Here is a 25,726-nt window from a genome sequence, read left to right on the forward strand (position 1 = left end):
AGTTATTGTTCTCAGAAAATATTACAAAAAATTTTAAAAAAGCATTACTTTGTTGATTAGTAGAAAGACCCATGCGATATGGTGAATGATTCGGGCTCGACGGCACCGCCCACCACGGAGCCCAACAAGGGAAGGCAGCCACCGGCTCTGGCTCACCCCAGCCTCGGCGCTTACCATGGTGCTGATCGAAACCTATACGCTGGGAGTCACCCCCGGGGACAGTGACCACCCTTAACGCCAAGCCCAAGGAGTGACCCCTTCGCTTGATCCCCTTGAGCAGCCCAGTTAAGTGTCTGAGATACCGGCCGATTGATACACCGGGGACCGAAATGTACCACCCGTCTAATGGGTCGCCACGCACGGCAAAACACGTGGGGGTATTTGCTGTCCATGAGAAGCTAGAAGCAAACAGAGCGGCGACAGCTTCTCATGGAGAGCTCCCTCGCCTACCCTCGAGGGAAAGAAAAAAAAAAAAGGCGACAGCAGAAGGCGCAGAGGAGAATAAACCTAAAGGGAGTAAAGATCCCTGGGTACCTCGGGATTGGGACACCCGTACTCACCTATAGTAGGTGAGCCCCTGAGGGGATCTTACAATTGAAAGAAGTGTTGCATTTTTGTGTATGGAATTTTTGTGATATATTCAATGTTAAACAAAGATTAAATTTGGTTCTTGTGCCATAAAACCAAACCAAACTAATTATAAATAAAAAAAATAAATAGAAATTTAAAGTAAATTATTAATTTGTGCTAATAAATTGTTGTCTATTGGACATTAGCTAACACTAATGAGGTATAAAATTTCTACATGAAGTAACTTTGTAAGTTAATTGTAAATAGAATCAGTAAAATTGAAAGGAGTGTTGCATTTTTATGCATGGAATTTTTGTGAAACATATTTGTGAAATATTCAGAGTTTAACATAGATCAAATTTGGTTATTTTGTCACAAACCTAAACCATACTAAACATAAATCATGAAAATATTAGAAATTTGAAGTGTGCTTGTAAAATGTTGTCTATTGAAGAAATAGACAACATTATATAAGTTAGTGTTTTACACAATTTTTTACTAATGCATTAAAAAGGGGGGGGGGGGAATAGGGTGTTCAAAACACATTAAAATAGGAATTTGTGTTGTTAGAAATTTGTGTTATTACTTTTTAGTAATTCTTGGTTTATTTCTCAGATTAAGCAACATAAAAGTGTGTATAGTAAAGAAAATATTTTTTACTAAGAATTATATAAAATTTTCTGTCTTGAATTGTTATGAAATAACTTTTAAAAATAGATGATATAGGCAATATTAGAAATTTAAGAGTAGATGCTTTATATATATCACTAAAATTATACTGATTAATTATAAAATTGAAACTATGATTATCTTAACATTTCTTCCGATAATAAAAATAATAATTAATAATAGTAATTGAACAATGAAAATAAGTAGGATATATAAATTAAGGAAATAAATCTTCTATATAGATAGATATGCAGGTGATCAAATTTGAAATTATCTCAGATAATTTTAACATTTGTTTATTTTTCTTAAAGAGTAATAAAAAAAGATATCACTTAAAAATTTTATAGGGTAAGATTGTGGTAAAATATATTCTATAATAATAGTTAAAAAAAGTTGAAGAAAAGTTAAAATTATGGAAAATGCCATTCTATCAAAAGCAAGTGCTTTATGGAATTTTAAATTTATCAAAATAAATAGCAAACAAAATTATTCATTGGGAAAAAAGAAAAGTAAACTGCTCAAAATGTTTCGTATTTTCAGTCGTTTGACAAAATTTTGAAGGTATGATAGTTTTAAATATTATGACACTAATTTATAGAGTTTGAGAAAACTGAATAACCAATTAACTAATATTTAAATTTGACGCCGGCAAGTGTTCAGAAATAAATCGCCAAATGATTGGTATTGGGTCGCCCATTGCTAAAATACATGGGGAAATGATTGGTATTGGGTCGCCCATCGTTTCGTTTTGTAATTAATTGTACCTATTTTAATGTTATGGGAGATGCATTTTCACCTTTTAAATTTCATTGATATTTTAATCTTTTAACAATTTTGGAAAAATTTTCTTTAAGGGATGTAATTTGCATTTTTATAAACGCTGACACTATTCATTATTAGATGTCTCATTTTATCACGCTGAAATTATAAAGTTAAACTGACTGAATTGTACGTGACACTTTTAATACCATTTGTTTGGCGCAGTATGGCCATATTTGGCTCTTGCGCCATTAAATCTTAAAATACCAAAAAACTATTTGACCCCAAAACATTTTTTTGCGCTCTGATCATGCACCACTTTGTGATAAATGCAATTGTGTTTTAACGGTTAAGCATATTCTGTGTGAATGCCAAGATTTTAGTACACAACGACAAATTCATTTTGGGGCGACTGTTTTCAACTTAAATGACATTTTAGGAGATAACCCTCAACCAAATATTTTTACTTTTTTAAAAGATATTCAAATTTTACATCAGATTTAATTGTATCTTTTTCTTAAAATGTTTTAATTTTTAACATGAAAACCATTTTTAACAAATGTTTGGCACAGAATGATCAAATCTGGTCCTTGCGCTATAAAAACTAACTAACCATCAAAACAATTATATGACAACGATTTCTTCATCTAACATTGTTAGATAATTTGTTAAATAATAATAATTTCAGTAAAGCAATGAAAATTTTTGCTTCACTATGTAGAGCAGGACCCAAAGTATTAAACTTGACAAAGATATTTCTTTAGAGGCAACTTTTTTCAACATCTAAGCATTTACGCGAGTTCGCAAATTGTACAGATTAACTCTATGGCAAAGGATGCCGACGTGCTCTGATTGGTTTAAGCCTTGGCATCTTTTTGGCATTGTTTTGCACTCATGATAGTGTATTTATCGCTTATTTGGCTCAAACCTTGCAAAACTGTGCCAAACTGTTTCCGTTCTTTGTTGATATTCTTGAATCCATTCCTAAAATATGTGTTACAGAAATGCAAGAAATAAGTATTCAAAAGAAATGTATAAACTATTTATATATTTATAAATCTTAATATTAAGTTAATAACAAATATCAAGATTAATAATTAGATTGTTAATAACTATATGAATCTAAATATCTTAACAAATATAGCACATTTGCAGATAGACATCTTATGGTAATAATTTGAATACGAAATCAATGAATAAATATCTCCTTATTTTATTTTGCAGGAATATTTAATAAGAATTATAATGATTTCTATTCCGTTTAATGTCGTCTAAATATCTTAATAAATATAGTATATTTGCATCTAAATATTTTATGGTAATGATTTTAACGTGAAAATTTAATAAAGAAATTGGCCGATCATTTCCCGTAAAATAAGAGTTTAATTTTCAAGTCTTATTTTAAAATTACTTCACAGAAAAATTGCTACCTGTGCTAATTCTTCATTTACAAGATCTGAAATACGAAAAATAGCTCTATTTCCATCAATCTCAATTATGTTATAATTGTATTTCTCTGGAAGATTTAATTCCTCCATTTTGAAAAATGGCAGGCAAAAAAATACGTAGAAACCAAACAATGCAACAGAGTTGCAACAGCTACAGCATAGAAAGTCTGTGCGAAAGAAATCGACCATCCTTTGCCATAGAGTTAGTCTGTACAATTTGCGAACTCGCAGCATTTACTGCACGACCCTTTGTAAATACACTTAATTTCTTCATTTAATAAATTGACTCGACAATAATTCTAATAAATTTAATAAAAATTAAATTATAAGAAGATAATTCTCGAAATTCTGAACAAAAATCAAATTAAATGATGCATATTTTTCAGATGGTATAGAATTACGCTAAAGTTTTGTAGCCAAGTTAGTAAAACGGCCACTATTTTGGAGAGTGATGAAAAGATTCTGTAAAAAAAATATTCAATTTTCTTGAGTTGTAAATGAAAATGTGCGAATTGTCCCGTTTTGGAGTTAATTTAGTCTAAAACTAATTCTGGTTTGGCATAAGTTTATTTTAAATCAAAGAAACCAGGCAAATGCAGTTTTGAAAGGCCAATTTTGTCAAACTGAACTATTTTTAAATTATTGAAAAATAATTTAAAAATAATTTAGATTGTTAAAAAAATTTTTAACAATCTAAATTATATTTATTTAATCAAAAAAATATAAAGCAACATTTTTTTTTCTGAAGAATTACGAAACATAAAATTTACAAAAGATCATTGGATTAATCAGGGTTAGTATTAAAATAATCAAAATTTCAACGGTACTTCATTTCAGTTTGAATAAGCTTGAGTGTATGGTCTTAGTCATAGAAGGAGTGCAACGTTACTTTGGGACAGAATTTGTGTTCACTGTAACCGTATTCTCCATTATATTTCAATGGCAGATTTTTTCTTCCTTTTAACTGTTCGATTTTAACTTTTAAGCCATGGTTAACTATTGGTGTGCAATTGGATGCAAAGGAAAAGCTTCCAAGGATAGTCCTGTATCATTTCACAGGTAAGTACAATAAACATATTCTGTTTATATCCATTTTAAGTCAATTTAAAATTTCGTAACCTCCATCACTCAGTGATTTTGATGTTATAACTGAATAACATTTCATATTGTATTAAATTTAATTTGTTATTAAAGCAAGTAGCAAAATAAGCTTCATTTAAACTATGCATCATATTTTAATCTCAAATGTGTTGCAAGTGCTCGGCTGCAAGCTTGGCGCGATTCTTTCTCGCCAATACAAGTGTTTACATAAACATTATGACCGATTAATAATTGTGTATTCATTTTAGTGCAAATAAAGTTCCTTATTATTTCCAATATGATGTTTCTTTTTTACCATAAATATTCGAATCGTATTTATACCGTGAAAGATATTAAATCATCATTGTGAATGAAATAGTTAAACTAAAATGTATGTTTTATGCAATTTTACTATATAACATTTTCAATAAATGCGCCAGCAGTAATTGCATGTTTTTATAAATTTTAATTAAGATCTAAAAAGAAACTAATAGTTTATCTTTAGAATATTCGCTAAAGAAAGAAATGTTATCTTTGCAGATAAAAATTTTGCCTGAATGTTAACATTTATTAATAACTTGCGATATGCACATACCCTAAAATCACCGTTTTCGTAAAAAATTTCGAATTTTCTTATTATTTTGTATTAAATTAAATCATTTTTGGAATCTTAAATCTGTTACCGCCAGCACTATAAATCAGAAGCGAAATATTTAAAACTGATATTAACAAGGAGAAGACACGAGGTTTAAAACCGAGTTCGGAATGAGATTTTGTATAGCGAGAGTATACATTTAATATTTTCATTAATTAACATTTTAAGACTCAATAGTCAACCTTAAAACTTTCCAATTAGCTTATATACTAATAATGTGTTACACGAACGAGCCCTCGAGTAGTGAAGTGGTTAGGGCACTGACGTAGCATTCAGGATACCTGGGTTAGTGATTTTTTCTTTCTGAATTATTTCAAAATAATTTAAGTTTTAATTAATCTTTTTCATTTCTTATGCAAAAATAAGTATTCTGAATATTCAGGAGAAAAAAAAAAAAAAAAAAGACTTGGTCACTTTTATAATCTGCTTTTATTATAAATTTATCTCATACAGATAAAATGATAAAAGTATTTGAACATATAATGTACATTTGAAAGATGTTTTTAGATAATAATAATAATAAAAAAATAAATAAATAAATAAAATGTTTATTTAAAGAAGAAAAATACTCACTTTTAATTAATGCACAAAACAAAGTAAACATAATTTAACATTAGTAGCAGAGTTTGTTGATTTAAAAAAAAAAAAAAAAAATTCGGAACCAGTTTGCTTAGTTTTCAAAGAATGAATATATATACACATAAATTATTTAGGAAATGTTAACCTGAAATTAAAACCGACCGGACCCAATGCCGGGAAGCAAAATGTTGCGCGTCAGTTTGAGTACGCCAAGATTGAGAAATGGCGCCAAAAGAGGCCAGATCTCTCACAAGTCACATGGTTCGTGTTGCGTACACTTGTTTAGACTAGAAACAAGTGACTAGCTTCCTCCATTTATATATCAGCTCTATGGTCTTAGTAAATTCAATCAAAGTTCAAAATTACAAAAATTAGAAAATGCTGTAAAATCTCTTGCAATCGTATATAGAGAGTTACCAACTTCATTTATTTAATAATACGACTCTGAATATTCATAATTTAAACGAGAATTTATTTTAATTTAAATAAACTCGATCTTACGGTCTTTGTAAGTCCAATAATGGTTCAATGTTACATTAGTCAGAAAATGCTGCAAAATGCAATTGCCTCTAGGAAGTTACTTCCCTGGTTAGTAATATGGCTCCGAGTATACAGGATTTAAAATTGAATTAAGGAATTTGAATTGATAAGTATTCAATTTCTCAATCAATTCAATTAAAACAGTGCAAACAATAACAGACAAAATATACATATTATTTTAGAGATCAATATTTCAACATCAATCTACATTAACAATTTCATGAATATTACATGCCCCCCCCCCTTTAAAATAAAAAATGGACAAATATAATACAGAAAACTTATGGACAAATATAATAATAAAAATTGATATGGTGAAATGATTTTGTACTTTTACATTCTGGAATGAGGTAAGCATTTTTGTTTATTAATGATAGCATCGGCAATTTCCCAATGCCTTCTCAGTTTTTCCCGATGAACAGAATCCTCAACACTATTTACAGAACAAGATGCATCATTATTTTTTGAAGAGGAAGCAATATTATCGTGATTAGAAGCCGAATCATCATCGTTCTGCTTCAGAAATATATCAGTTTCGGAAGTGAAAGAATCGTTGTCCTTTGCCTCATTGTCTGTTAATGATTCCGCATCCGATTCTTCAGATCCGGAATCCGATGAAGATTCTTCAGCGGGAAAACATAAGGGTGGATCCGGTTCGTCTTGCCAATCAGAATAAATTGCCGCGGTTTTAGATGTTGGAAAATTCTCTCTGTCGGAAGAGACTGCAGAATCGTCCGATTGTTCATTTCCTTCATTTAAAGAAGGCTCTTGACATCCGGTGTTTTGGCTCTGTTCAAGTTTAAAAGTCTGTGGTTTAACATGGCGGGGCCTTTTTGGATCACTGTGTGGTACATTGCCCTTTCCTGATGAGTTTTGTTTTTCTTCAACACCAGGTTTGTCCAAATGATTTCCAGAATCATTTTTTCCTGCCATCTCGTTTTGGTTTGTACTGGCTTGGGATTCTTCGTCAACATCGATAAACTTTCTCTTAGCGGCAGCTTTCGATTTTGTCTCATCTTTCTGCTTCTTAGTGGCAACAAGCGTTTGACTGCTGCTTCCACCCTTGGAGGATTTTTTGTTGGCATTTCCAGATATGGATTCTGCGTAAAATAAAAAACAATGATGAGCTATTATCACAACGGAAAATAAATGGCAGATTCAAAATAAAAATGAGTACACAGGTAAAACTTGTTACAAAAATTCACAAGTCATAAACAGACTCTCCAACACTCCCAAAGGATAAACCTAAATAATTGGATCGCCGAGACAGAAATATTGGTTGGAACTGTAGTTGAGCCGTAAGGACCATCACCGACCACGGTGCAACCCTTCCGTAAGGAAGTACATTCCGTCATCTATGGGAGGAGCCAGACCCCCATCTTTTCGTGTACCCACCGGGGTGACGAGAACCAATCACCATGCCGGTAGCTTCTCAACCTCAATTACGAGGTGCCTCCCGGGGAGATACGAAAATTCACAAATAGAATGAGTGAGTTGTTATATAAAAAATTAACAGTTGAATATTGTTTCAAAAATCTCTTATGAGATGTGTACATGAAATCCTGCAATTACTAATATTCAAATCAAATTCTCCAACTACAGTTTTCGCAGAAAAAAAAATTGTTTTCATTTTTTAATTAGAAAAAATTTAATATACATAATATAATAAAATTTTCAAAATATGAAAACTGTAAATAATTGTAAGTGTATCAGATAAATCTTTACTTACAATAAAGTTAAATGTGTGTGAGTGAGTGTCGATGTTCTATTGGCTAGACAGTCTAACTGCATAGCCACAAAATTTGGTTCGTATAGAGGTAGGGTAGAAATGTGCACACTGATTTTTTTTTTCCTTCTTGAAATTTTAAATTAGTTAAAATTTAAGCAAAATTTCAGGCGTGATAATCCTAAGCGTATAGATTTCATCTGCGGAAGTCGGGTTCAACATACGCTTGTTGCCATGGTATTCACCATCTCACACTTACAGACTGTCATCGCTTATGAAAGAAGTGCGTTCCTCAAATTTTCCGTGTCAAAGTATTTTCCTTTAGTTGCTTCTTTGTCCATCTTAGATCTCACTTTTACTCTCTAATTTTAAGTAGGGACGACGGTGGCCTGGTGGTAAAGTCTCGGCTTCGGAACCAAAGGGATTCAGGTTTGAGACCCGATTCCACCGAAGAACCCGTCGTGTAAGTAGGTCTGGTGCAAGTTAAATCCGTCTGGGAAAAACGTCCTCCCGCTGGATGTGGAAGTTTGGAGAGGCAGGTTCTAGCTCAGATGTCGTCCTCGTCATCTGACCGCGGTTCAAAGTAACGATATCCATCCCAAAATAGCCCTAGTGTTGCTTTAAAACGAAACGCTAATATAATTAAACTAATCCTGCGCGCTTCTCATTTTTTCCTGTGAACGATAGTATAGCAAGGAACTCGCAGATAGGGATAACTTTTTTAATACTAACCCAGTATTTATAGAGGAGGATACCAAGAAAATTAAATACTATAAATTTCTCGTATTAATAATGCTTTCGAAATGATAGTCTTGAAATGCTTTGAATTATTACATATTGAATTAAATAAACTTTTTTTCGTTACTTTATCACATGAACATATTTATTTCTGGATATAATTACCTTTATTGCAATATGTTTGAAATTTTGAGTTCATAAGTTTTTCTGATAACTTTAACCTAGTTTAATAAAAATTCTTTTATTTATTAGATTAGTGAAGGATACTTCTAGAGAATGAAGATAGCATTTTTGTTATTTTAAAACAGGAGAACTAACCTGTTGATTCCTTCGACGTTTTCATGTCGGAGCAAGTAGGTGGCAACGTCACTCTGGCTACAATGGGAAAAAAATTAATTCAACTCAAAGATTTTTTGCAAAACAAAATAATTTTTAAAAATAAACGGGACAAAATAATAAATATAATAAGATATAAAATAATAAATATAATAAGATACATTTTCGTCAAAGAGAGGAATAAAACCTACCAGGATTTCTAACTTTTTTCCAACGTCCCTTGTATCGTACAAGAAAACTATGTTGCATGAGACGCTCCTGTAAAAAAAAAAAAAAAAAAAATTATATAACTATGCATGTTATGAAAACAAGCACATATTAGAATACTGTGCTCTATGATACAGTACGCATATACATTGAAGAGTTAGAAAAACAAATACGCCTGCCTTATATCAGAGTCCCCAACGAGCACGCAATGTGCAACACGACGTGGCATGGACTCAATATTTGAAGGTGTGTCGGAAACCATTCATACTGTGAAACTTCCAAGGCAGTCCATAAATCTAAAGGAGTGCAAAGTAATGGACAGCTTTCTGAACAAAATGTAGCAAAGTGTCCCAGATACGCTCAAAAGTGTCTCATGTCTAAGATTCAAATGGTCAATGGAAGTGTCTAAATTCAGAATAGGGTTCTTAGAGCCACTCAGTGGCAACTCGGAATATGTGGGATGTCGCATTGTCCTCCTGGAATTGCCGCAATGCGCGACAGGTTACTTCCGTACCTGTCAGAGTCGTCTGTTAAAGCATCATGGGGTTCTTAGTAAGTCAACAATACACCTCCACCAGTTTGAACAGTCCCCTGCCGACATTTTTTTTGTCTCTTCAGTGTATATTTTACGGTGCTAAAATATTAACATTCCGCACATACATAAAAAGCATCTCCCTTTGCATTAAAAAAAAAAAAAAAATCAAGAATCCAGAGCGAAGCCGTGCTCAAATTTTCATTTCCAGAGTCTGGCACATAAGCCGTCTGTGCTCCGTAATATATATTTTCTTTTACCGAATATAATCAAAATTTGACTCAAGTACAGTAATAACAAAAACACACACGGAATTCTATTTATATACTCAAGTCATTGCTTTCATCAGTTATCGCATTTACATTCAAACGGAAGTACAGACCGACAGATGATCAACTCTTCAAACAATATTTTGAAATAATTAATAACTATCAAATATAAAAATCATTTCAGAATAATTAATAGATATCAAATATAAAGAGAAATAAAAATATTCCGGAATAGTTAATAACCATCGAATATAAAGAGCTAAAAATACCTTGTTCGACAACAGAGCTGCTTCATTTGCCTGTTCAATGGCATACTCTAACCCTTTCGATTTCTTCTTTCGTTTGGGATCCGCCTGAAATATTTGTGTTAAAAATCTATGAAATAACCTAATTACAAGTCAATTAAAATCAAAATTTATATTCTTTTAACAGAAAACTCATTTATTAAGAAGAATATTTGATATTGTGAACGATAAAAAACTGGAGAGTGTGATAACATAAATATATTAGTCAAAGAATTGTCATTGAATATTTCGTTATAATTTTATACATTCAAAATGAATGTTGGCAAGCATAGATAATCGCTAGTGAGAATCGGAATCAGAAGAGGAAATTTTTTGAATACAAGACCTATGATGTTGATAATGATGCCCGAAGTGTGTTGGCAGTAGAACCTGGTATAAAATAATCCGCTTTCTGAATGTTAGCAAACAAGAATGACATCCTTAAGCAGCTTTATAACTGCAATCTTTGTAATTTGCAAAGAAAAATTTCTTTCAGCGGATCAAAATACTTTATATCAGTGAACGTCGGTGCAACTAATTGGCAGTTGATGCTGGTAAAAAAGCATCGACTTCAAGAAAAATGATTTTCCACAGAACGTCACTGAAAAATCAGTCAACCATTTGGTGGTAGATGTTGGCAAAAAAGAATCCGACTCCTGTAAATTAGCAAATAAGAATGACTTCGTCAATCAACTTTATAACCACAGTTTCAGTAATTTGTAAAGAAAATTTGCTTTCAGCAGATAAAAATTCTTTACAAGAAATGCCACTGAATGTCGATGCCATTAATTGGCAGTTGATGCTGGCAAAGAGAATTCGATTCACGTAAACAAAAGAATGATTTCCTCAAGCAGCTTTATAACTAACTATAATCGTAACTTGTAAAGAAAATTTATTTTCAGCAAACGAAAATTCTTTTCAAGAAATGCCACTGAACGTTGATGGCATATACTACATATAATGGTAGATTTAGGAATTTTGTAATTTGAGATAGCAGCAAATGAGGTCCCGCTTTCCACAGAGATCATCGTTGCTTTGCTTTTCAATACATTTTTACCTTAATCGAAGGTTAATATTTTTTTTTATTTAAGTAACATATGACGTATTTGTGTGAAAGTATATGCCTTTACTTATTTATTATAACTCATGACTGCATTCAATCCATGCTTTACATACTATAACTTAAGAAATCTGTCGACGTTTATAAGAACACAAAAACCAAATGATAATAAATCAGATTCAAACCAGTTTAACCATACCTTAATAATAATATTAGGAAGAATATCAATGCTAATCGAATATTTTATAATTCGTAGAACTACATTTTATAATTTTATTTATTTGGAACTAGGTCTTAAGCAATCGTCTATTCCGGAATTCGCCACTGCAAATATACAGGATGATACAAAATTTAACGCAGAAACAGTTAAGAAGTAAAGAGCATACTGAAAAATCAAACTCGTATAGAAAACATGGCCTTTAATCTCAGGCAGATAATGACTTTGCGAATACTGATCGTCAGCTTGAAGCCCAAAGTCCTATTTCGCAAGAAAGACAAGAAACAATTTATAATAGCTGAAATGACGAACATGTCGATATCGTCTTGTGAATTTCGCAAAACGTCGGATGTCTTCGGAAAGTTGACACCCCGCTACTCTAAATAGAAGTTTTAGCAATTCTTTTTAAATTAGACGCATATACTTGCTATCTGAATGTACGGCATCGCCGAATGAACAGTTTTCATTCCTTATAAATCTACTACTTCTCATTTACATATATACTATCTGCCAATAAGTATTTGGACACAAATACAAATGAGGTTATCTGCGGTCCTGTTCCACATCACGACTGTGCAATATCGTGTAGGAAACACAGTTAGCATTAGTCGCATGCAAGATGCACGAAATTCAGAGCTGTCTGACTTCAAGAATGGCGTAATTGTTGGATATCATAGAAATGGCCAATCTTTACTGGAAACATCTAGTAAAAGTTAAACATTCCAAAACCGACAATGGCTTTTGTGATTAACAAGTGGAGGTGAGTAGTGATTGTAGGACTTCGCTTCGATCCGGCAGACCTACAAAATTAAGAGATAGAAACCGACGAGTGCTGTCCAAAGATATTCGGAAAAACAGCACAAACCGAGGGTTCACATACTCCAGGAGTTCCAACAAGTATTCGGGGCTTGTTTCGATAAACACCATTCGCAAGGAAGCACATTTGCTTGGTTTACGTGATCGTGCCCCGCCCATAAGCTTTTGATTGCAAAATCCAAACACGCTGTTCAGTTGAGATAGTGAAAAGGCACTCCGAAACTGGACCGTAGATGAGTGGAAACAGGTTCTCTAGAGTGAGGAATCAAGTTTCAGTCTCCATCAAAGTCTGGGTTTAGCCGCGGTCCAACGGCCGGATGATCTTCACAGATGTGGTCATAAAACTGTCACCCTTCCTTCGTGGTTCCACCCCCGCCTGTGGCAGCGGACCCACGACCAGAGAAATCTTCAGACGGCACACGCGTTCCCCTTTCGACCGCTCAAAACCCTCAGTTTCTTTGACTCCCTCCCCCCCCCATAGCCCAAACAAATTTTCCGGTTCTTTGATGTTTATCCATCTACCGACATTTTGCGGGAAGCTACAGGCGTACCACGGGCGACGGGGGAGTGTGGTCCCCCAGTGGGTTGGATGTCAGATTTATGACCAAATCCGTGAGGTGGCAGGTCGTTGGACCGCCGCTTTTAGCGTATATGCAGGGAGAACGCCGTTTGCCAGAATGCATTGGGCCTACAGTAAAGTTTGGCGGAGATGGAATTATGGATATTTTTCGTGGTTATGCACAGGGGCTCTTGATTCCATTTCATGGTAAGCTCAACGACGACCCCTACTCCACAATTATGGATGACAATGTGCTTCTGACGCTGTAGCATTTGCTTGTTTCTATGGTCGTGCCACCGCACGTAAGTCTTTGATTGCAAAACCACATCATTACAAGAGTCCAATTACTTATTGGTAGACAGTGTACATACAGCATATTTTAATTCATTCACGTGACATTTACATATTTTGGCTTGTTTTTGTGTTTTCTACTTCTAAAAATATATGCACTGAATTTCGAATCGCACTGCATTTCATATAATTTCATTAATTTTTTTTTAAAGTTTATTGTGCAGCTATGTCATATCAGAAAGCGAGTTCAACTTCATGGATTTTCAGCATACAAAAAATAGTTTGAGTTTTCGGTGAGGGGGAGCAGTCAGCCTCTGAAATATTGCGCTTATACTTAACATTTGACTACAACTGAACGTTTTGCATTCTCGTCAAAAGAACTGAATCATTCTAGAGTTCGATTCGATAACATGCAACCAAGTATACCGGTCCCATGTCTCATGGCAAAAATGGCCTGTTTCTGTATGTCTAGCTTATTCTTTCAGTTTGACAAGGAGTTTTTCAATAATTTTGCATACATTATAGAAGAATTATAATACTTACAGGAGGAGTATCGTGGAAATCCATAATTCTTGAGACACATATCCAGCTTCTAAGAGGAATGGAACCAAAAAACGTAACATGATATTCCTGCAAAATATTCGCTAAAATTTAGTACCCATTATTTGCGGCTATAACTTCAAATCCGAATGCATAAAGTAAATTTCATAAGCATGCAACATGTAGTGGTAAACAAGAGAAAAATCCGAGAGAAATGTTTAATGCAATGAAAATAAATTCGCAGAATTCACGCAACTTTAAATTTTTATAATTTAATAATGAGCCTACCAATGAACCGCCTTTCGTACTGCACTATTTTTGCAAAACAAATTGATTAAGAATTATCATAAATTATTTAAATTCATATCCAAGAATAAATCTCCGAATCTGATATAAGGTGGTAAAAATTTCTATAAATTTTTCGTGCCGCAAATTTCCATACAGCAAAATAGGACACTAATGTAAGATCTATTGAAGTAGGGTAGAACAGATCTAATAATTTTCACCCCCATTCATATATTATGGGGGAAATCCATTCTTGACTAAATAAAAGTGCCTTAACCCGCAGGACTGCAATTACTAACGATTAAATTAATATTTTAGTCGGATACTCATTCAATTTAATGCAATCCACAAATACAGGGTGACCACAACAGGCGTGAGTAAGGTTATAAAAATAAAAGGTTTTAATATTTAATAAAAATTGATGCTTAAAAACATTTTGTTAAGGGAAAAAGGTTTTTTTTTTTTAAATTTATGCCTAACTTGAACACCAAGTTAGATATGAGATTCAACTGAAATAAATGAAACTAATATTTTCGATCGAACTACCTGGTGGTCGCTACATACGGTTAGAAAAGAAAAAAAAATCTACATACATCTTCTGCTTCGTCATCAATATAAGACAAGAAATATTCCTGTGTATCGGGGCAATCTTCAACCATTCCGGGCCACCTGATTTAAAAATAAATTTGATCATATAAAACAAAACTTAAACAACACAATGTTAAAAAACACATTAATCTGTTAAAAGTTCTTACTAATTTATTTTATTAAAGCTTACTAATTTATTTACAGCAATTCTTTTTTTTTTCAAAAAATCCCACAATAAACAGGTGAACTGGGTTTGTTAAACGATTTTAGAAAGCATATTAAAAGACAGTTATGAAAGAGTAGTGAACCAAGTTTTGTTTCCAAGAATTTCAAAATTATAACAGAAAAATGCCCCTCCCCTCTCAAATTTAGTTAACTCTTTTATTGGAACTAAAATTTAGAAGTGTTCATATGTTTCTAATTTTCTGTATTTTACTTTTTTAACTACATCAAAATCAGAAAGAGTATTTAATAGAAACAAAATTTAAATAAAATTAAGACACTAAATTAAATTTTGCATTTACTTATGTAGTGTAGTGGGAATAAATAAGCAAAATTTTACAACTACAGTTCATCAATAAATGAGTTAATATTTACAAAATACACAGTCTTGAGAAACACAACCAGTCAAATACTGTGAAAATGCAGTTTTAGACACGGAATTATTAGCTTTAGATTGCAAGTAAAATCGCTTAACACAGGGAAGGAACTGAGATCTGCTATCGTCAAATTCAGGTTATCATCTGAGGAAATTTTAATTTAGCAATATATATTTTGATTACCAAGAGTAGGATTTTTTAACCGAAATCGATCACAACACACACATCCATAAATTAAGATTTTGAAAAAAAAAAAAAAAAAAAAAAAAAAAAAACACTTTAATACATAATTTTTCTATAGAAAGATATTCATTAATTCTATAAAATATGAAAGGCTCTAACCCAGAATTCAAACATAAAAGTTTTGAAAATTTATATATTAAGATGGGGCAGATATTAATTACCTCTTATGCTCTTTAACCCTTATCGTGGCAAGACTGCTTTTTTAAAAAGCAAAAAAAAAAAAAAAAAAAAAATGTATATAGGTAGCAATTTTCATAGCGTTCTCATTTTTTTCTCGATTCTCTTAAGAAATTATAGTTTTTGTAAAAATTTGAGCATTAACCTTTATCGTGGCAAGATTGCTTTTTTTAAAGAAAAGAAAATTATATATATATATATATATTTATAAAGTTGTATGCATGAAATACTACACAAAATGAACATAAGGGTTAATTGTAAATCGAACAAAAGTAAGACTCGGTGAAATAAATAAACTAAAACATCTGCTCACAGATACAAGTTATTTAATGATTTCTAAACAAAGAGCATTACAAAGCAGGATTATAATCATATGAACATGTTTTGATTTGAGGTTTTTGAAGCCACAAAATGCACGGGCAGAAAATAAAGTGTATAGTGCGTCGCAGATTTCCGCAAGAAAAAGTACAAATAGAAAAACAGGAATTAACGCGAAACAGAGAGGAGGGGTAATTATTCTTTTTTAAATTTTCAACTTTTTTTAGTTGGCTGGTTTTGGAGCTTGAAGAGTTTTGAGCGAATAAAAAAAAAAAAAAAAAAAAACCATTTATTTAAAAGTTGATGATTGCGCAATACAACAATCATGCGATTATTCTAAACCAGTTGAAACCGGATTTTTGTAAAAAAGAGGGAAGGGGGAATCAAACCTGGAGGATGAGTTTTGGAGCACGAACAAACAATTTTGAAAGAAAAAAAAAAAATCTAAAAATTGATACATACGTAATTTGATAGTCGCGTGATCGTTTCAAACCGGTATTTCACGGGTAAAAAAAAAAAAAAAAGGTATCGAAATGATACCACGCGACTTAAAATAATATGAAATTTGCGATAGCAGATTTGCATTTTTTATATATTATTTTTGTCAATTCATATATTTGGGCATCAATTGCAGCAACTTCCACAAATTTTTCAATCATTTTTTTTCTTTTGCAACAGTTTCATTTGCAATGCTGTTTAGCGTTTGTTGGACTTTTCTCTCCCCCTCCCACCCTTTTTGTTACTCCTGAACTTCGTTCGGCCTTTCTAAAGCTGCACAATACTTGGCACAGGCAAATTTAGAGTCTTGAAGTAAATCGTTCGAAACCGGAATATTTAAAACACCTTCATAAATTTGGTCTGATATACGGGCGCAAACTGGCCGTTTTGGGTGGCCAACAAAACAACTTAACCAAAAAAATTGTTATGTATTTGTTTTGCACAGAAACACGGTAATACACAATTTATTTCTAAAAATTCGATTAGTGCTCGGCAGAAATATAAATCCTTTCGTTTAAATTACTGTCATGAAGTCAATTTTTAATAACTACGCTTTATCTTCGATTCAAAATAATTAGAGCTTAACTTTAAAAACACCTTTGATTTTATATTTTTTTTACTGTGAATCAGTTACGCAGATAAATAAAGGCAGACACTAAATAATTCTACAGCATTTAGTATTCAGCCATCTGAATAAGAAGGTCATATCTTCCCCTATTTTTTGTATTCCATCCCTTAAATAACTGAAATAAAATATAATAAACTTCAAAAATGTTTTCAATCTTACCAATCAAAACCGTCCATTTTGGCCCAGACCATAGAACCAGGTACAAACTTCGCATCTACCAAATCATCTTCCGTTAAAAGGGAAGGCATTTTGCAATTTCCTTTTCGCTTATTATCTGAAAATCATAGAAAATTATTTCATTTTAAAACAAATAACAAAATTTTAAGAATAATGTTGATGTTTCCATCTTTGCAGAATATATTTTTCCCCCCATATATTTGGATTCTCTTTAATACAAATGTATATAAAATATATAGATAAATAACTATTTAGATAAGTCGTATTTTGGGAGAAATTTATAATTATATTATATATATATATATATATATATATATATATATATATATATATATATATATATGTGTGTGTGTGTAATGATATCTAATTTAATTTATATACTAATTAACTTTATAGTTTTTATCTTAAATTATCTCATGTTAACTTCATTCTAAATGTTCACTTATTTCCTGTTTCAAATCCAATTTTTCTATTTGGTTATCCTAATACGCGCTTAAAAAAAGTTGCCGAGTCCGTTGTTTCCCACGCCGTATGCGAAGATCAGAATCTTGTAACAAATCCACTAAAGGGAAAAATTCTAGCACTTTCGGAGATAGCAAGCGAACGAAAATTTAATCACTTTCGAACATAGGCATCGTGCTTTTGTTCCTGTGTAAAATGCAACAGCACTTTTTTCGATTAACTAACTGCCAAAATCACACACACACACACACACACACACACACACACACACACACACACACACACACACACACACACACACACACACACACACACACACACGATTCTTAATAGAAAAAAACTTTTCTATTATATAAAAACCACCTTCGAATTTCCTTTTTACATTTATTCTTTGGGATTTCACATTTAATTTTATGTTTGTGTAATTCATGTTTTAATCCTATTTTATATTTTTAGATGCCAAAATTTGGATTCAATCTCCTCACGAAAAACTCATGAATTAAAATATAATGCACAGTTTTTGGTTGAAATTTGATATAATAATCTTTCAATATGTACAGCAGAAATTGAACTAAACAAAATACAATCTGTTCAATTAAAAATTAAAAGTACGATTTTAAGATTAAGCTGTTTTAATATTCCATATGTCAAAAGATATCGAATACTTATCGAAAAAATAATCGATAAAAATATCCAAACAGGTATTGAAAGACTGAGCAGATTTACACCTTATCCCCCTCACCATGAAAATATCCGATGTATATCGAATATATATTTTAACAGGAAGTTTAAGAAATCAACTTATTTTTGCTACCGTATTTATAGGGAAAAAAATCGGAGTGAAACCTATTTCTTTGTCAGTATTGCTTCTCAGGGTCGATATAGAACTCTAACATTTATCACAAATTCTTTAATAGTGGCAAGTTTTGACTTGAGCAATTTTATCAAAATTTTTGAAGAGAATATTTTAAATAATCGATCATTATCTGTGCACTAAGAACTAAAAATATTTTTTAATAATAATAATAATAATAATAATAATAATAATAATAAACACGCCTAACATTCAAAACAAATCGGAATAGCATATACCATGCAGATGTTCTGCAAAGAATTGCAAATGTACACAAAGTACTTGAGCTTTTTTTTAAAAATAAATGTTAAAATTTTGCATTTTTTTTATGATACCAATAATGGATTATTTTTTACCTCTTTCTCTATTCCGTGCTTACCGCTACTACGGTTTTTGCTTTCTCACAAAAATTAATTCCTTATGATACCAATAATGGGTTATTTTTTAACTTCTTTTTGTTGCTGTCGTCGATTTCAGCGCTTACTTCTACTACGGTTTTTGCTCATAAAAATTAACATTTTAATGCATTAATAAAATAAAGAGCGTTTAAATTTTTTTTAATATTTAATATATAAGATAAATCCTAATAACGAATATTCTGATTCATATATGGATACACGAAGTATTCTAGTTCGCAACGGGAAATATTTTTTTAAACATATACTTGAATAAACAATTTTTTTTCAGCTTCTAAGAATAATTATTATAATTTTTTTTCTACATTTATATTTTCTTAGAATATTCTTAATTTCTTAAATGAAAAATACGATTTATTTTATTATTAATGTCAGAGTAGCTTACAGCCGCCATTGGCCAAAAGCAAAATCTGAAGAATTTAATTGTTCTCGATTTAAAATAAATGATTTTAATATACAGGGTGTTTATAAAGTCCCGGACCCATTTTGATGTTTAATAACTCATAAAATAATAAAGATATAAACAAACTTATGGCATTTATTGATGGAATAACTCGTATTTTCCTTTTCAGGTTTGAATATTTTTACCTTTGTAAATATCGTCTGCGCGTGTGGTTAATTTCAGATAATTTCATTTTCCAGTCTAAATATCTGTACTTTTCTAAATATTGTCTGCTTATTAATTGCATTTTTCTCTCTTGTTTTTGGCAACTATTGCAATGTTATGTTTACTTTTGATGTGTTTGTTCTATCTAGTACTTTTGTATGTGATGTTTTATTCGAGCGGATATTAAGGAGAATGCATACACCACAAGAGAAAGCACAGATTTTATGGTGGTTCATAGAAATGAAATCGATAGTGCAAGCACAGAGAAATTTCAGAAGAATTTACCAAAAAGATCCTCCATCCAAAAACAGCATCTTGCGGTGGAAAAAGAATTTTCTAGAAATTGGAAGTATCGAAGATAAGAAACTTTCCAGACGTCCTTGCACAAGTGATTTTGATGTTGAGCGTGTCAGAGAGACATTTTTACACAATCCTAGAATATCTGCGAGATCAGCGGCAACAGAATTGGATATGCCAATTTCGACGGTGTACAAGGTTATTAAGAAAAAATTAAGACTGCATGCATACAAAGTTCGAATTGTTCAAGTTTTGGAACCGAATGATAGGCCTAGGAGGATGGCCTTTGCAACAGATATGCTAAGAAGGATAGAAGATGCTGCTGATTTTCGGAAGAGCATAATGTTCTCCGATGAAGCATCCTTTCATGTTTCTGGCATTGTTAATCGCCATAATGTGCGCAAATGGCTCTGTGGATGCCGACATGCTTGTCGCTACCTGGCGTGAAATTGACTATCGACTTGATATTCTCCGTGCGACGAAGTGGGCACACGTGGAAGTTCATTGACAAGGGTCATGAAACTTTTTCAGTCTATTTAACCATTTATGTTATTAATTTAAATCTATCTTTATTATTTTATGAGTTATTAAACATCAAAATGGGTCCAGGACTTTATAAACACCCTGTATAATAACTAAACACTTGAAAAATCAAAATGTCTTATCCATGATAATCACCATCATAAAACTTCACAACTAAAAAAAAAAAAAAGAGAGAAAAAGTACAGTTTACAAAATTTCATCTTTAATAAGATGAAAAAAAAAAAAATTCTAATTAAATGAAATACCTGTGAAAATTGAGCTAAAAGTTACTTTTTTGTATCGTTTCATACAAATAAAATCGCCTTTAAGAGGACAGTGGACGCTATTAGACATTTTTGAGAATTATTCAATTAGGGTTATGAAAATTTTTTTTATGTATACGTATTAAAATATAAATACGTCAAATTTCTTCAAAAAACATTTTAAAAAGAAATTTCCAAAAATTTAAAAGATATACAACTTTTAAAACATTCCAAGTGACTTAATTTTTAATTTTTTCTATATTTTTTTTTCTTATTATCCAAAGTATATTTGTAACAAAACTACGCATGATTTTGCTAATTTAAATGCTAATTTTTTTTAGGTATATTTTTATGCACACTTACCGAATTTTCATAAGATTTTTCGGTTTTTCTGAACTTAACTAGCCAAAAAACTCGAAACATAAAATGCATACCTTATTTTTCTTTTACTGTTTGACAGAAATCTTTATTATCAATTTCATTTGGCTTCTTCAAAATTTAACACAACTGGAACATTTTAAAGATATTTAAATCTAAATACAATATTATTTTGAGAAAAATCATTAAGAGATACTTTTTTTTCGTCTCAACGCTTCAAATATTTATTGAACGATACATTTTATAACTATTTCACAATTGAATAGAAACATATATTTTGGTGATGAAACGATAAAAATAAAATTGCACGTTTTCGTCCATTTTTTATTATTTCAAAGTTCACTGTCTTCTTAAAATCTAATACAGATAACTACCGGTTGATGATCTTAGTTTATGGTGCAAGAAATGTTTCCATTATGAATTTTTTTTTAATGCAAGCTGAGTGTTGATAAATTAGAAAATCTTTTATAGGTTACTTAGATAGCAATAGCATTAATAATATGGATCTCGTACCTATCTCCCACATATCGCAAGTCCAGACCTCGGGAACTTCACTTTCGTCTTCGTACTGAAATACTCTTCGCCATTTTTTACATTTGTCACATTGAATTCCAATGCCAAAATCATTGTTGATGTAGTAATCGTTCCATTTTTGCAGAACATCGCGAAAAGATGTTACACCTGTTGTGAAAAAAAAAAAAAAATTATAATAAACTTCAACAAACTGTAAAACAAGATGCTCGTTTTTTTTTTTTTTTTTTTTAATAAATAAATAAATTTGTACTTGAGAATTATTTACCAATACTTCATTTTGTATAGCCGAGCATCATTTCGAATAAGTGTTAAGTACATTCAAGAATTTTATTACAGTACAGAATATTATTTACTTGATTTCACGTTAAACAAAGCGAACCTGTGTTGTGTGTGTTACCTGTGTTAGTTTTCAAAATCATTTTAATTTCGAATCGGTTGAAATTCAACTAATCAAGTGTGTTTATTTTTTTTAAATCAAAAAATCGTTTGCAATAAATAAAACTGAAGCGAATGTCTTTACTTTTTGACGGGAAGTAAAAGTTTGAACAACCAATAAATCTAAATAAGTGTAATTTAAACATGAAATAATTAAAATATGGTGTCAAGCTAAAATTATCTTTTCCCCACAAGTATATAGTTATATTTTATTTTCGCCGCAATACTTACAGTACTTTATCGCAAATTTAGTCGCTTGCCAATATCATCATTGAACAAAAGTATGAATATGTTACGTCTTTAATTTAAAAATATTGACCATTGTCAAACATAAGTTGAAGAAAAACTTCGTAATCGCATTCATACGTTTGCTAAAAAATTTTTTAGCCTCAATTTTTTTTTTCAGAGATCATTTTAATTTTGTCAGTTTTTTTCTTTGGCTGTTTTCTTAAAACCGTTTAATTTTACTAGGCATTGGAAATTTCTATTTTCTGAAAGTTATTCCGCGGACTTCTGCAACTTCAGAAACTGTTTCTTCAGTTTCCATCCATTTTTTGTTTTTGTTTCGTCAGTTTGTATTTTTTTTTTTATCATCCATATAACATTCTTATTCACTTCCCCTGTCGTTTTAAGATAGTAATTTTCGCTCACTCATGCTTTTGACATTTGACACAACGGGTATTTCAACAAGCAATTTTCTTTACATGCAATTTAAGTTCTCCCATGATTTGGAAATCCTCTACTCCACAGCATTTTTCAACTCATCAAAAAATGAAACGTTTTGTAATTCTTCTTTAATGTTTTTAACCCCAGCTTTTTTTTATTTAAGGAAAATCCTCTCACAACAAATCCTCTCACTAATACTATAGTAAATTTAATTACCTCGCACAGTTTCTGTTATTTTTAAACATTTTAAATAATTTATAGTTATTTTAAATATTTAATATAATAATTTTACAATTATTTTAATTATGAGATAAAACAATACTATACGACGATCAGTACCAAATTCCATGACTGTAAGTGCGACACATATGTGTCGACATCTTCGACATACATAAATGCACTAATAGTTCCACAGTATGCATAATTTATAAAATGACCACATTTTTAGACATTTTTTTTAAATATTTAAAAGACAAAAAAAATATTTAAAAACAACATTAAAGTATAAAAAGACTTAAAATTAATAATGCAGCTACCACAAAAAAACAAAAACAAAGTGCGTTACATATATTAAAAAAATAATAATGATCAATAAAAATAGGCAGAAAAAAAAAAAAGATTTCTGCCATATTGGAAAGAAATGTGAAAACTTGCCCGCCATGTTTTCTCGCCAGCTTCAAGACCGATTCTCTTACTCTTCTAATGTCAAAATCTTCCGATTCACCGTGCTTTTGCTCAAGAATCAGATACAGCAATCAATGTTTTTTGTTTACATATTGATCTAACAAATATGTTTGTATCGTCACATATGCATTTACAAAGCGTAGAGAAAAGAATTCTTTTATCTCCTCAAGATGTTTCAAATATCGTTTCCAGTATAGCTGTGGACGCACCGATCATTTGGCGAACTTTCTAGAGCGATAAATCACCAAAAACCTGTTGCTTGAATGCCAAACTAGAGCGGTCCGGGAGATTGAGCTAAGTCGGTGCAGGTCGAACGGTTGTCATAGCAACACCCTTTTTGGTGCCTCTCTCCTCTAAACAAAGAGAAAAGGTCCGTGATTTCGCAGTTCCACCATAACAACTCGAATCCTCGAGACTAATCTAAATCACAAATTGATTTTTCTCATCTCCCTCCCTCCAAAAAATAATGGTATACATTTCGTCTTTATTTTTAAAGAAATCAACGAAACATCCAAGTATTTTTTCGAAACCTCAAGTACAGAGAAGGGAAAAAAAACAAAAAAACTGTTGATATTGCTTTAGTGGTGTGAGGTGGTCGGTTGTTCACAAGAAATACAGCAAAATAAAAACACTTTTTAGACTTTTCAAGAACTGTGAGAATCTTCTGTTTATCAAAAGCAACGAACGAAAAATAAATAAAATTAACACATTTAAAATAATGCAGATTATTATAAAAAAAATCAAGCGATAATATACTAAAACCCAGACCCATCAAAATATCCACTATTAGCTAGCTTAAAATCTCATTTAATCTCATGTGAATCGCTTATTTAATCATGTCACTTTTTACGGCTTCACTTCTAAGAGGGATGATATGTAGCGCGCACTTCTTAAATTCCAGGATGTAAACTTCCATACATAGAAAAAAATGTTAATATTTTTTAAAATCGTTACAAATTTACATAATTCAAATAACAAGTAGCTTTGCATTATTTAAAAAACAACAACAAAGATCTTTTTCTTTTTCACCTCACTCCTATTTCGGCGAAATCGAAATTGTTTGGCTCATGCACAGAAGCGTGGTGGACTTCCGTTTCTGAACAAGGTACTATTTACGATAAGCTAGTTTGTTTGAAAAAATAGGAAATTTATAATTGGTCTTAGCTTCAATGGTGTTTTAAATTTTAGTTCTAGAGTTGCCATTTGTAAGTATATTAATTATTAAAGATTTAGAAAAAACCCTCCAGAAATGCAATATAATGCAACTTTAACTGTGTAACTCGCATATAACTATAACAAGTAAATAATAGACCAATCTTACCTTCCACGTTTCTCTCTTTTGCGTCATCCATCTGAAAAGAAATGTGCATATTTTAATCAAATATGTTTTAAATATATAACAAATTAAATGACAAGACAATAACTCATAAAATTACTCATATGCCACAGAATGAAACAAAAATTAATCAAGTAAATGAACAGAAAATACTGAATTTTCGAAACAAATTGCTAAGGTCATTGAAAATTTTAGTGGATTATTTAATAAAACTTAGAACCTCAAGAAAATACGAAAGCAAAATTGATTTAAAAAAAGTATAAATCCATGTAACGTCGTAGTCACATGTCGGAAATGATTGACCCATGGTTCTCTTCTCACCCAGAGTGATAGATATTCGGCCAAATTTTGTATCCCGGGGTCCAAGGTCGCCCCGGAGAGCATTGACCGGAGAAACAAAGATAAGAGGGGAACAGATCGGGGTCGACTCGTTCGCCATGGACGAAAGAAATTCGATTTTATTTTAATGCTTACTAATTTAATCCGTGTATGTAAGCATGTAAAGTTATGTGAAGAATACAATAATCTAGAATTATATTTTTTGTTGAATTATTTCTACAAATTTGATCATGATTGATGCGGACCATTTAACTAAAACAGCCACTCAGGCCTAGTCAAAAAGCTGGAGCCAGCCATTTTGAGAGTAGTAGCTGGAAATACACGGGAAGGCGGGAACTTGCCTCTGACAAACATCGCAGCGCAAGTTTTACGAGTTGCATCAGTGCAAGCATGTGTTATAAACTGTCAACTTTTGTAATAACTTTCACAGCCTTTTGGAGTAGAAAAGATACAGTATTGTTCGATTTTTAGTTGTTGTAAAAGCAAAGAGTAATTCAAATATCAAAGGAAAGTCATCTGAAATCGGAAAATTTTCATTTACAATCC

The 25,726-nt window shown here is 31.5% G+C and overlaps 1 protein-coding gene across 1 annotated transcript; it reads right to left on the bottom strand.

Annotated features, from left to right (window-relative positions):
- Nucleotides 1-5,736: 5,736 nt before the first annotated feature.
- LOC129961892 (zinc finger CW-type PWWP domain protein 1-like) lies at nt 5,737-25,080 on the bottom strand. Its single transcript, XM_056075517.1, has 10 exons — nt 25,062-25,080; nt 24,827-24,857; nt 21,700-21,867; nt 17,371-17,485; nt 14,754-14,829; nt 13,879-13,965; nt 10,378-10,461; nt 9,292-9,358; nt 9,083-9,139; nt 5,737-7,400 (listed from the first exon to the last, which is right to left on the bottom strand). Exons 2-10 carry the CDS (start codon nt 24,855-24,857, stop codon nt 6,634-6,636), a joined length of 1,452 nt encoding a protein of 483 aa, XP_055931492.1. The 5' UTR covers nt 25,062-25,080; the 3' UTR covers nt 5,737-6,633.
- Nucleotides 25,081-25,726: the final 646 nt, after the last annotated feature.

This window comes from Argiope bruennichi, chromosome 1 (assembly GCF_947563725.1).
Source record: "Argiope bruennichi chromosome 1, qqArgBrue1.1, whole genome shotgun sequence".
NCBI classification, from domain to species: Eukaryota; Metazoa; Arthropoda; class Arachnida; order Araneae; family Araneidae; genus Argiope; species Argiope bruennichi.

Coding starts and splice junctions, on each gene's coding strand:
- LOC129961892 (XM_056075517.1), bottom strand. CDS start 24,857: ATGGATGACGCAAAAGAGAGAAACGTGGAAG. Junction 21,868..24,826: donor AAAAGAGAGAAACGTGGAAG/GTAAGATTGGTC, acceptor TTTTCACAACAG/GTGTAACATCTTTTCGCGAT. Junction 9,359..10,377: donor CAGCTCTGTTGTCGAACAAG/GTATTTTTAGCT, acceptor TTTTTTTTACAG/GAGCGTCTCATGCAACATAG.